Raw genomic sequence first — 12,464 nt, forward strand, 5'->3', positions numbered from 1 at the left:
ATCCCGGAACCCACGGGAGACCTGGAAGGAATGGCATGTGTATGTAAGCCCAGCTCTGAGGAGACCAAGACAAAAGGATCTCTGGGGCTCCCTGTCCAACCAGGCTAGCCCAGTTTGTGAGCTCCAGGTTCAATGAAAGACGCTATCTCAAAAAAAGAAAAAAGTAAGGTGAAGAGTGAATAAACAAGCCAGCCACCGTCAACTTCTGCTGCCTCTGCACATACAGACACACAGATAAACATACACACGTCTGTCTTATCAAACAGACATGTTTATCTACCTCTCAAATTATAAAGACAAAGTTTAACTCAGTGCATCCCACATAGTCAGTTATGAACTAGATGTGGTAAAATATATAAAGTTTCTCTAGAGCTATCTGTTAATATCTAGTGTTTAAAACAACAAAACCACTTTTCAAAATCAACTCTAAGGAAGCCGTGGGGAGAGCATACAAGAAGACAAGGTAAGAACATTAATATTAAAAACTATGTACCCAGTAAGTTATCTCTGTGTGCAACAACATGAACTTAATTAAATACAGCCTGTACAAACCAATACTAAACCTCTATGTATAAAATCACTGTGCAAAATATTCCTTAACTGAATGAAAAGATATCCACAATAGATGAAATTAAAATGGCAGGCAAGAAAAATGTCTTCCCTTGGCGGATTACCTACACTGCAGGGAGCCTGGAGAGATGGCTCAGTGGTTAAGCAAGCCTCCTATTCTTGCAGAGGACCTGGGTAGTTCCCAGCACCAACCTGGGGTAGTTCACAAACAGCTCTAACTCCAGCTCCAGGGGAGCTGACACCCTCCTCTGACCTCCTCGGGCATCTGCACACTCATGTCCATACCCCTATACACACATCTACATAATTAAAGATATAACACAGTCTTTTAAAAATATAGTAAAGGGGGGTGGAAGGGTAGAGCTCAGAGGTAAGTTGCCTGCCTAGTATGTGTAAAGCCCTTGATTTGATTCCCAGAACCATAAAGGAAGCAAGGAAAGGGAGAAGGGAGGGAGAATAAAAAGAAAGAAAGAAACGAAGGGAAATCAAAGCAAATAGAACACACTAAAAAAGATTGTAAATGAAATGTCGTCACCAGGGCTGGGGATGTGTCTCAGTAGTACATCTTGCCTAGCACATGTGAGATCCTGAATGTAATCCTCAGCATTGTAAATTAATGCATGACTGGTTTTTTTTTTTTTGAGTCTTTGTTTTGTTTTGTTTTTGTTGCTTTTCTTTTTAAAGTTACGTATAGGTAGTGGGATTACCACCTATGTTTTTATTTTGACAATTTGAATTTTCTGAATTTTACACAATCAACTTTTACAACAAAAATTTCATCTGAAAGGCAAAGGTCCTTGGGCTGTAACTGGTAGGCGGGAGTTACCTCTTTTTCATCTCCAGCCAGACCTTCTGTGAGAGGAGCATAAAGGATCAGATATCCTGTGGCGCCAGGCACCGCATCCCACTTGACCCTCATGCTGTTCTCAGTCACATCGTACAGCTCGAGGTAGGAAGCCATGGGTAAGGCCACTGCAAGAAGAAGCTGTTTGTCATATTCATTCACAACTGCCCTCTAGAAATAATGAAGTACAAAGAAACTACACCCCAGGCCTTCTGGATCATGCTTATAATCCCAGCACTCAGAAGAAGGTAGGAGGATTAGTTCAAATTCAAGATCAGCCTGGGCTACTGAGTGACATCCTTTCTCAAATCAAACAAACAACAAGCAAACAAAACAAACCGATGCCAGCCATATTTCAAGAGTTAGGAGAAAGGAATTAGGATAAAGCCTCTAGTTCAAGGTTTGAGGTTTAAACAACATTGGTGAAAAACATCACTTTGTTCTTTCCAAGCATAACGAGATCCCTCACACATGATGACACCTGGCTCTCTAGCCACATTGTCAAGATCAGCACTTGATTACACTTGAATCTCTCTGCACATGTTTCTTTTGAAGTCCCAACAACACTTCATGTCACTAACATATTCAAATGTCCCTGTTTTGCAGACTCGGCTTGTACTATCCTGAAACATCCCTGAGAGGAAGGATGGCCATTATACTATTTCTGCAAAGGAAAACTACTCGGGGGATATGGAAGGGAAGCAGCCGGAGATGGAAGGATGGGGAAGTTCAGCACAGGAAGTGGATGATTTAGGACAAAATGGGATACATATGTATGAAAATACCACAATGGAAACCATCACTTCGTGTGCTAACCTAAAACTAATTTTAAAAAAGAGAAAACATATTTCTACAAAACAGAAACATCAACACTGGCCTTACAGATTATTGGCAGTCAAAAGCCAAGCACTGCACTGAGGAACAGCACCACGGCCCTGGAATAATTTTTTTTAGTGTTGTTTACGTAGTAATTGTTCTATGAAATGCAGTTTGGTATAATGCCCAGCCTGTACTAAGCACACAGACTTTCAAATGACTAATAATGATCGTTTTAAGATTATCTTGTATGATTATCTGAGTAGGTAGGTGCCTGTATGCGTGCATGTATGTGTGTGTGCGCATGCAGTGTGCATATGTGTAACTGTGGTTGCGCTCCGTGAAGGGACTGTCGGTATTCAGAAGTTTCACTGAATTATGATGAGATGAATAAATAAGGGGAATGTGTTGTAATTCCCTCAATACTCCCCTGGGAGAAAGAAGTCCTGAACGTCTCAATTCCGACTAACAAATTTGGCCCAGCTCTTGGTTCAAAGTAAACGTTAAAAATGTTTGTTGAATGAATGAATGAATGAAGAGTCTGTCTCCTTCACCATCACTGTTGCCCCCTCTAAAGCACACCAGAAATCTATTCCATACACACAGCTGCAAAACTGCAGCTTCGGCACCAACCTCTCCCACATACATCATGACAGCTACTTCCTGTAACTTTTAATCAGGGTGTCTGTCCACCCTGAACAGCCCGGTTTAGGAATAAGCCGCAGAAGCATAGCTTAGGAAATAAACGGGGATTAAATGCATACATGTGGTTTCTGTTCCCCTCAGGCCTTCACTAGCCGTGTGGGCAGACACTGCAAACACTGCTATCTGGTATTCAGTTGAAGACATCAAGTTTTTCAACACTATGGAAGACTCACTTCCATCCACCACCACCTGTTGAAAGAACAGTTTGAAAGGATGAAATATCTCACAATCAGAATTGAGACAAAAGTCAAAAGTTCCCTCAAGAACATCTCATTAAATATTTTATGATTTGTGCTGTGTTTTCATTTCGGCTGTAGCAGTCAGTTCTCCTTGTCTTTGTACATAAATAAATGCACTTTTATGGAATGCATCCAAAGTTATTTCTTAATTCACACATAATGTTAATGTGTCATTCCAGAGCTAGTTATTGTCCTAGTCACATCCACATGATAACAGTAAATATAATTTTCCCCCATGGAACTTTGGGAAGCATTTTAAAGGTTTGCTAGTGATGAGAAAAATAGAACCACTGGAAGGATTTTGGTTTATTTTTCTCTTTGAAGCAGATGATTTGAAACTCCATGATCAATTTCTGTAACACTTGAAAGTAAAAAGAAACCCACAGATTCTGCCTCGGTAGAGAACATTGTGAAACCTCTGAGGTCAATTAGAGGTTAGAACAACAAAAGGAAATGGAGATTTCATCATGTCTTAACTCAGTGAATCACTGCATCCAGGCAGGGAAGGAGAAGAGCCCAACCATTGGCAGTAGCTGCTCTCCTGCAATGGCAACTGACCACGGCAGCTTCGCGATGGCTTTCCAGTGCCCTGATCTCTGTGAATGCTGAGCAAATTCCAAAGGCCAGAGGACCAGCCCTTCATATTACCACATAATTTGGAACACACAGTCTTCACTGTGGCAGAAACCCCTGGCCACTCCCAAAGAGAAAAAGATGGATGGAAATCTTAGTCAATTTAGAACTTGCTAATTTGGAGAAGAAAAGTACATTAGGTTATAAGTGCATACTTGATCCGTTCTTAGGATGACGATGATGGGATGAGAGAAGGTGTGGATACCACACTTGGAAAGACAGAGGGACAACGCAGACATGTAGAAACCTATTTCAAACCACTCCCAATATTTAAGCAGAAGAATGTCCTACACATACACCCTGCTTCATTCCCAGCATTAAAACTTCAGGGATGGAGAAGTTTGAAAAGACTGTCACGTCACCTCCTCTGGCTTTCCGCCTCTGGTGGGATAATACACCACTCTGTATTTTTCCACTTTTCCTGGGGAGTGAGTCCAGTTAACCATAAAGCTCCTGGCGGTGACTTCAGAAGTAGTCAGCTCTGTAGGTGGCCCAATGGTGGCGAGGGCTGAGGCTAAAGGAAAGAAATACATCAAATAGATCTGCTTTCCCAAGTTATTCTAATAAACCTGAGAAAAGCCGCTAGTCAGTAGCAATTGCTGATGCAATGGGGCCCCAAAGGTCTTCTCTGTGGGTAAGTTGGTTCCGTTATTAAGTCCTGTGCTAATTCATTCATTCAAAACTTTAGTGTCCATTAGAAACCATTCACTGAGGTAGATTCTTAGGATCCAAACTGAAATAAAACACAGTCCTTCTTCCTCAGAAACTCCCTGACAAGGACTGTTAACAAACAACCAGAACCATCATTTAAGTGAATGTGCACACAACCAAAGATACTCTCCTGATTCTCTAAGGGTGTCATTTAATTCTCAGCAGTTACTGCTCCTGCCTGTGTTTTGTAGGTGAAGACAGGAAGACACAATAAAGGTGATGAGAACACCAGGTCTAACAATTAGCACTCTAGAGGTAAGAGTGCATCTGGCTTCTTGCAAAAACTTTTCTGCATCAGAGGACGGGCCGTCTACACTGAGTGTGTCCAGTCAGCAAGTGATCGCTATCTAAGCATAAAAGCCGGAAAAGACGCCCTATGCTCTGCCCGAAGTTTGGCCCTGAGTCTCAGCATCTGCTTCAATCCCCTGTTGGGTTACTCTTTCAGAGGATCCTGTATAATAGGCTGCCATACTGTTTCATCTCTTCCACTGCTTCTGGTGTCTATCTTGTTTGCCATTCTGAATGAGATTTAAGCATCCTCCTTAGGGTCCTCCGTAGTGTTTAGCTTCTTTAGGTCAGTAGATGGCTATCCTATATTATATGGCTAATATCTGCCTATAAGTGAATGTATACCAAGCCTGTTTTTCTTTTTCTGGATTACCTCACTCAGGATGATCTCTTCTAGTTCCATCAATTTGCCTGCAAATTTCATAATTTCCTTGTTTTTTGGTGGCACATATGTTTGGAGGAAAAGAAAGGTGGGAATAGAGGGACATGAAGGGGTCAAGAGTCCCACAAGGAGATCAACGAAACTAAAAGTTCTGAGCTCAGGGTGTTCTGAACAGACTGATACACCAACGGAGGATCATGCATGGAGAGAACCTTGACCTCCTCCTCAGATGTGGCCAATTGGCATCTCAGTCTCCATGTGGATCTCCCACTGAGTTGAGCAAGGGCTGCCTCTAGCATGAACTCAGTTAACTGTTCTTTGATCACTCGCCCTGGTGATGAAGCCTTGCCAGGCCATGGAGGAAGAGGACCAGGGCAGTCCTGATGAATCTTAAGAAGCTATGGGCAGATGGCAATAGTGGAGAACTCCCCCTTTCAGTGGACTAGCTGGAAGGGGATAGGGAAAGAGGGAGGTAGGGTGGGACTGGGAGAAGTTGAGGGATGTGGCTTCAATCAGGATATATAATGAATAAATTATGAAGAAAAATAATTATATATACAAAAAAAGTTGGAAAAGAAACTGACACATACTGAATACCCACCTACTCTGTACACACATGTGCATGCCATGAGCATGTGAAATGGTTCTGTAAACATTGGGGGCATTTAAAATCTCAGTAGAGAGGAAGGGAATACAACATTAAAAATGAGAATAAAGAGATTGCTCTCTAGGATTTCTCAAACTTCTAGGAAACCCAAAAGAACTTTAATAACTACACAAATGGGAAAACTATTCCAAACTGCTTTGAACACTTTAACTAGTACATGTTTTCTTATCAAGTAGATGTACAGATTTGTGTCTGTCTGTCTGTCTGTGTATAGACAAAGCAATGTGGGAAAAGCTCAGATCTAAAATAGCCTTATTCTAAAGGTCAGACAAATTTGTTCACAATCCTAGAGTTTGGGTGCCACACCCAGCCTCAAGAGATCTGGAAAATAGAATAATAGAAGAGAGAAGGAAATGAGCCAAACATAATAGTAAAACTCTACTAGATACAACAGATGCAAGAAATAAAACTAAACTCCTAAAAAAAGATCCTGATACTTCCCTCTTTCCAGATCCTATGAACCAGGTGTATGCTACAGACCAACAATAAAGCGAGGGGCAAGGATTGAATGACAATGATGAATTTTACCAAGAAGAGAAAGTGTGTGTACTCTTCTCTACCCTCCTCTAAGTACAACTAAAAATTCTGGATATCATGTACAAGACAAGCATGAGAAGACGCTGAAGTGAGAGGTGAGAGGCACTGCAGGACCTAAGAAACATCACAAAAGAAATTTTCCTGCCTCTTCATAACTCAAATGCCCCTAACTGAAAGGTAAAGGCATCAGGCAACAGAGAAACATCAATGTAGTCAGACAAGAGCTGTTCTAACAAAGACTGTTCTCTCTAATCAAAGGCCAGGAAAAAGCTAGCATACAAAGAAAGAACACTTCCAGACAGTGACTCCAGACACACACTAAAACAAAAGAAAACAAAACAAAACAGAAAACCTTACTCCACATCTCTGATACCATAACTCATCACAGTAAAGGTTAAACAAGGCCCCCAAATTCCATCCTGTTTCGGTTTCCGTAGTATGTCAGAACATCCAGTCTCATCCCTCCATCCAAGCCAGGGTGAGATGGAAAGTAAGAGAACCCATCCTACTCCATCCCTATCTGTGACAGCAGTGTTGATGACAGAGAAGGCCTGCCAAACTTCCAACCCTGCCTGCTGGTCATGATAACCTCTGCTCCTTCTCTTGGGAGACAACTTCCATACAACATGGAAGAACTCCCACAGAAGTGTCAGTAGAAGCCACCTGGGGGACAGAAATGAGGGACTCCTGTTTCTCTAATAAGGTGAATAGTAATCAAAAGCTAGTGAGTAGCCATTCTTTCCTGAGAAACCAAAAGACAAAATAAGCAACCCAGACTTCTAACCCAAACTTGCAGGAATGAAGTATTACTCTCCACGCTTGCCAGGGTGGCATCAGAAGAGACACTTAAACCAGAAAAGGCTGCCATCGTGGAATGCTTTAGTGCAAAAGACAATGAAAAACACAATTGAAGCCAATGACAACATAAAACTCCCAGAGAACAAACAAATAAAAAGAAAGCGTTAGTAAAATTAATGAAGGGTTAACAGCAGTGATGTGCACAGAGGGAAGAATCCACAAGCTTTTTTGCTAGAAATTGCCTGATCTGAGCAAGAGAGAACAGTCAAACTCAAAGAGAGGCAGAGCTGGGTGTGCCTACATGCTCAGCACCTGGAAGGCAGACACAGGCAGACCAAGGAATTCAAGGTCCTTGAATCCCAGTTACATGGTAAACTCAAGGTCAAACTGGACTACAGTTAGTTCAAAGCCAGTTTGTGCTACACAACCTATCTCTGATCTTTTTTTAAAGAGCTAATAATGATAGAACTCAAATACATGTGGGAATACAACAATATATATTTAATTTGTAGCATCAAAATCTTAAAAGGAGATGAAAAAGAAGTTAGGGTGATTTGGCAAGATGGCGGCGCCGGGAGAACTCCCCTTCTGAGCAGCAGCACAGCAGGATCTGACCAGCAGTCAGAACTCGCGGCCATAAAATACAAGTGATTGTGTTTACCAGGTGAGAGGATACCCCACAGTGGGGAATTCAATCAGCTCCAACTCACCCAGCTAAACCAAGGAAAAGATCCCAGTTCCATCAGGCGCTTGGTCACCAGCCCAGAGCTACACGCCAGCGGGTTCTGATCACTGTCCCAGACTAAACTATGCGCACCACAACATCAGAGACTGAGATTTCCAGTAGAGAGATAACCCCACGGTGCAGGAAACGATTGGGACCAATCTTAGGTCACCCAGACATCCCCTGGAAAAGACTCGGGTTCCGTGGGTGCCCCAGGAGCCAACCCAGAGCCAGAGCCAGGGACCCAGGCACCAGCACAGAATCCTGCCTACGTGCCTGATTCGCCACCTCAGATAGAACTGTGGGCCCCAGGGCTCCAGAGACTGAGTTTCTCTGTCAGGTGCAAACCCACAGGGAGGGGAAGGGCTGGTCTGATCTCAGAGCACTCAGCTGATACCACCACCCCGAAAAGGTCTCAAGAAAATTACCCAGTTTCAGCAGATGCCCAGGCAATTACCAGAAAGGCAGAAAGGCAGAGCTATGCAAGTCTGTGTCTGCGGGTTCTACTCGCCATCACTGGCAGAACGGCTGTCCCCAAAGCAAAGACTGGGTGTCCCTGTCAGGAGGAAACCCCACAGCGGGGGGATCATCAGGTCCAACACTCAGGACACCCAGCTCCAGAAGACTTTCTGGATTCACGTAGACTCTAGGCTCTAGCCTTCTACTGCAAGCAGGAGCGCTATGCTCACCCGCCATTATTGAGTACCTATAGGGCACTGGAGCACACAGCTGCATCCTCAGACCTACAAAAGCCAGAGTGCCATTACATCAGCCCTCAGATAATGCTCCAAGGTTCAACCAGTTATCCCTAGCTAAACTGACAAAACTGTGGGAATTCCTGGTTCTTCAAAAGGGCTGCACCCCAAAATTACACCTTAAGAGCAACAGCTACTGCTCACTCAATTCAGAGCAAGAAACCCAGCAGCAGGTCAGCCATTACCAGGACCTCTCCTGATGAGAGGAGAGCCTTCCTGAACAAGACAGTTACCACACAGGTCCAAATGCCTGCAGTGAACTGTGACGGTTCCTGAGAAGCACCACCATTCAGTTGACCATACCCAAAAAGCAGAGGAGAACTTCAAAACCCCGCCAAGTGGATTCTCCCCACCCCAGAACTCAGCAGGCACCAGAAATTAACAGACGACACCTGAGACAGAGAGATGGGTAGAAGCCAGCAAAAAAGCACAATCAGCAAAAGGCAAAACAATATGGCATCCTCAGAACCAAGTTATCTAGGGGCAAGTAGCCAGGGATAACCTAACATAAATGAAATTCAAGAAGATGACCTTACGTCTATGCTTATGAAGAGGTTAATGGGGGAAGCAAATAAAATGCATAAAGAATTAGGGGAAGACATAATAAAACAGATTATGGCCATCCGTAAAGAAATACAGGAAGATGCAGCCAAACAGTTTATGGCCTTCAGAGAGGAAATTATTAAATCACTGAAAGAAATAAAAGAAACAGAGGAATGTTCAAAGAAACAGGTGAAGGAATTGAAGGAAAAACAGGAAAATACAGTCAGACAGGTGAAGGAAATCAACAAAACGGTTCAAGATCTGAAGATAGAATTGGAAAAATTAAAGAAAACACAAATGGAGGAAATCACAGGGAGGGAGAACCTAGGGAAAAAAAACAGGAACTACAGAGGTAAGCATAACCAACAGACTACAAAAGATGAAAGAAACAATCTCAGGTATGGAAGATACAATGGAAGAAATTGATGTATCTGTCAAAGAAAATAATAAATCTAAAAAATTCCTGACACAAACCATCCAAGAAATCCAAGACAACATAAAAAGACAAAACCTAAGAATAATAAAAATAGAGGAAAAAGAAGATTCCCTCCTCCAAGGCCCAGAAAATATTTTCAACAAAATTATTGAAGAAAATTTCCCCAACTTAAAAGGGAGGCCTATAAGAATAGAAGAGGCCTACAGAACACCCAATAAATTAGACCAGAAAAGAAAATCCTCCCTCCACATAATAATCAAAACAGTCCTGAGTGAAATATCCCAGAAGGAGAAAGACAAACACGGTATATACTCACTTATATAGACCTATAAGATATGATAAACATAATGAAATCTATACACCTAAAAATGATAATCAAGAGAGCGGACATAGGGTAAGATTATCAATCTTCGTTTAGAAAGACAGATGGGATGCGCATTGAACATATGACAGGAGTCTACTGAGCGCATTTGAAAGACTCTAACTAGCAGTGTCTTCAAAGCAAAAACTCATGACCAAACCTTTGGCAGAGTACAGGGAATCATAAGAAAGAAGGGGAGTTAGAATGATGTGGAAAGGATAGGAGCTCCACAAGGACCAAATATATCTGGGCACAGGGTCTTTTCTGAGACTGACATGCAACCAAGGACCATGTATGAATGTAACCTAGAACCTCTGCTCAGATGTAGCCTGTGGTAGCTCAGTAACCAATTGGTTTCCCATAGTGAGGGGAACAAGGGCTGTTTCTAACAGGAACTCAATGACTGGCTCTTTGGCCTCCCCACTCCCCAAGGGAGGAGCAGTCCTGTTAGGCCACGGAGGAGGGCTTTGCAGCCAGTCCTGAAGATACCTGATAAAACAGGATCAGATGAATGGGGAGGAGGTCCCCCCTATTAGTGGACTTGGCAAGGGGCACGGTGGAGATGAGGGAGGGAGGGAGGGACTGGGAGGGAATGAGGGATCGGGACATGGCTGGGATACAGAGTTAAAATGTAACTGATAATTAAAAAAAAAATTAAATTAAAAAAAAAGAAAAAAATAATAATCAAAACAGTAAGTATACAGAACAAAGAAAAAATACTAAAAGCTGCCAGGGAAAAAGGCCAAGTAATATATAATGGCAAACCCATTAGAATCACACCTGACTTCTCAACAGAAACTATGAAAGCCAGCAGAGCCTGGACGGATATCATGCAGACCCTAAGAGAACACAGATGTCAGCCTAGGCTACTGTACCCAGCAAAGTTCTCAGTCCTCATAGACAGAGAAAACAATATATTCAACAACAAAAAAAAAATTCAACAATACCTACACACAAATCCAGCATTACAGAAGATACTAGAAGGAAAAATACAACCCAAGAAAACTAACTACTTTCAAGAAAACACAGGAAATAAATAACCTCACTACAGCAAAACAAAAAGTAGCCAAACACACAAACATACTACCACAGCCAACATCAATATCAAAGGATCTAATAGCCACTGGTCCTTAATCTCCCTCAACATCAATGGACTCAATTCTCCAATAAAAAGACACAGACTAACAGAATGGATGCGTAAACAAGACTCAACAATCTGTTGCATACAAGAAACACACCTAAATCACAAAGATAGATATTACCTGAGAGTAAAGGGCTCTAAGACATCTTTCCAAGCAAATGGACCCAAGAAGCAAGCAGGAGTAGCCATTCTAATATCTGATAAAATAGATTTTCTTTTTTTTTTTTTTCATATACTAAGGTATTATGGCATTAGTTTTCTTTTTTTTTTCTTTTTTTTAATTCTTTATTAATTACACTTTATTCACTTTGTATCTCCCCTGTGGTTCCCTCCCTCCTCCCATCCCAATCTCTCCCTTCCTTCCCCCTCTGCATGCATATCAGTGCTCTATCTGCATGTGCACCTGCACTCCAAAAGAGGGTAGTAGAGGGTATAGATGGTTGTGAGCCATCATGTGGTTGCTGGGAATTGAACTCAGGACCTCTGAAAGAGCAGACAGTGCTCTTAACCGCTGAGCCATCTCTCCAGCCCGATAAAATAGATTTTCAACCAAAATTAATCAAAAGAGATAGAGAAGGACACTTTATACTCATCAAGGGAAAATTCCACCAGTAAGATATCACAATCCTGAACATCTATGCCCCAAATGCAAGGGCACCCACATTTGTAAAAGAAACTTTAATAAAACTCAAACCACACATAGATCCCCACACATTAATAGTGGGAGACTTCAACACCCCACTCTCAACAAAGGACGGGTCAACCAAACAGAAATTAAACAAAGAAACAATAACTCTGTCAGAGGTCATGAATCAAATGGACCTCACAGACATCTACAGAATCTTTCACCCACAAAAGAATTTACCTTCTTCTCAGCACCTCATAGAACCTTCTCCAAAATAGACCATATAGTTGGGCACAAAGTAAGACTCAACAGATACAAGAAGATTGAAATAATCCCTGTATACTATCTGATCACCATGGACTAAAGCTGAACCTCAATGACAAATATAGCAAAAGGCCTATACACACATGGAAATTGAACAACTTGCTACTGAATTGACAGCTGGGTCAGAGAAGAAGTAAAGAAAGAAATTAAAGACTTCCTAGAATTCAATGAAAATGAAAGCACAACATACTCAAACTTGTGGGACACAATGAAAGCAGTACTAAGAGGAGAGTTCACAGCACTAAGTGCCTTCAAGAAGAAATTTGAAACACCTCATGCAAGCAACGTAATGGCTCACTTAAAAGCCTTAGAAAAAAAAGAAGCATACACACCAAAGAGGAGTAGATGGCTGGAAATAATCAAAC

At 42.0% G+C, this 12,464-nt stretch overlaps 1 protein-coding gene across 3 annotated transcripts in view; it reads right to left on the reverse strand.

Annotated features, from left to right (window-relative positions):
- The window catches only part of Col14a1 (collagen type XIV alpha 1 chain), a 220,025-nt gene that overhangs the window by 131,950 nt on the left and 75,611 nt on the right, over positions 1 to 12,464 (reverse strand). For all 3 annotated transcript variants that reach the window (XM_055626634.1, XM_055626633.1, XM_055626635.1), the window contains exons 10-12: positions 4,170 to 4,321; positions 2,995 to 3,124; positions 1,397 to 1,542 (exon numbers count right to left, since the gene is read on the reverse strand). In XM_055626634.1, the coding sequence (XP_055482609.1) occupies positions 1,397 to 1,542; positions 2,995 to 3,124; positions 4,170 to 4,321 (428 nt within the window). The remainder of the gene's footprint in view (positions 1 to 1,396; positions 1,543 to 2,994; positions 3,125 to 4,169; positions 4,322 to 12,464) is intronic.

Source organism: Psammomys obesus, unplaced genomic scaffold (genome assembly GCF_907164565.1).
Source record: "Psammomys obesus unplaced genomic scaffold, mPsaObe1.curated_primary_1811, whole genome shotgun sequence".
In the NCBI taxonomy this organism is placed as follows: Eukaryota; Metazoa; Chordata; class Mammalia; order Rodentia; family Muridae; genus Psammomys; species Psammomys obesus.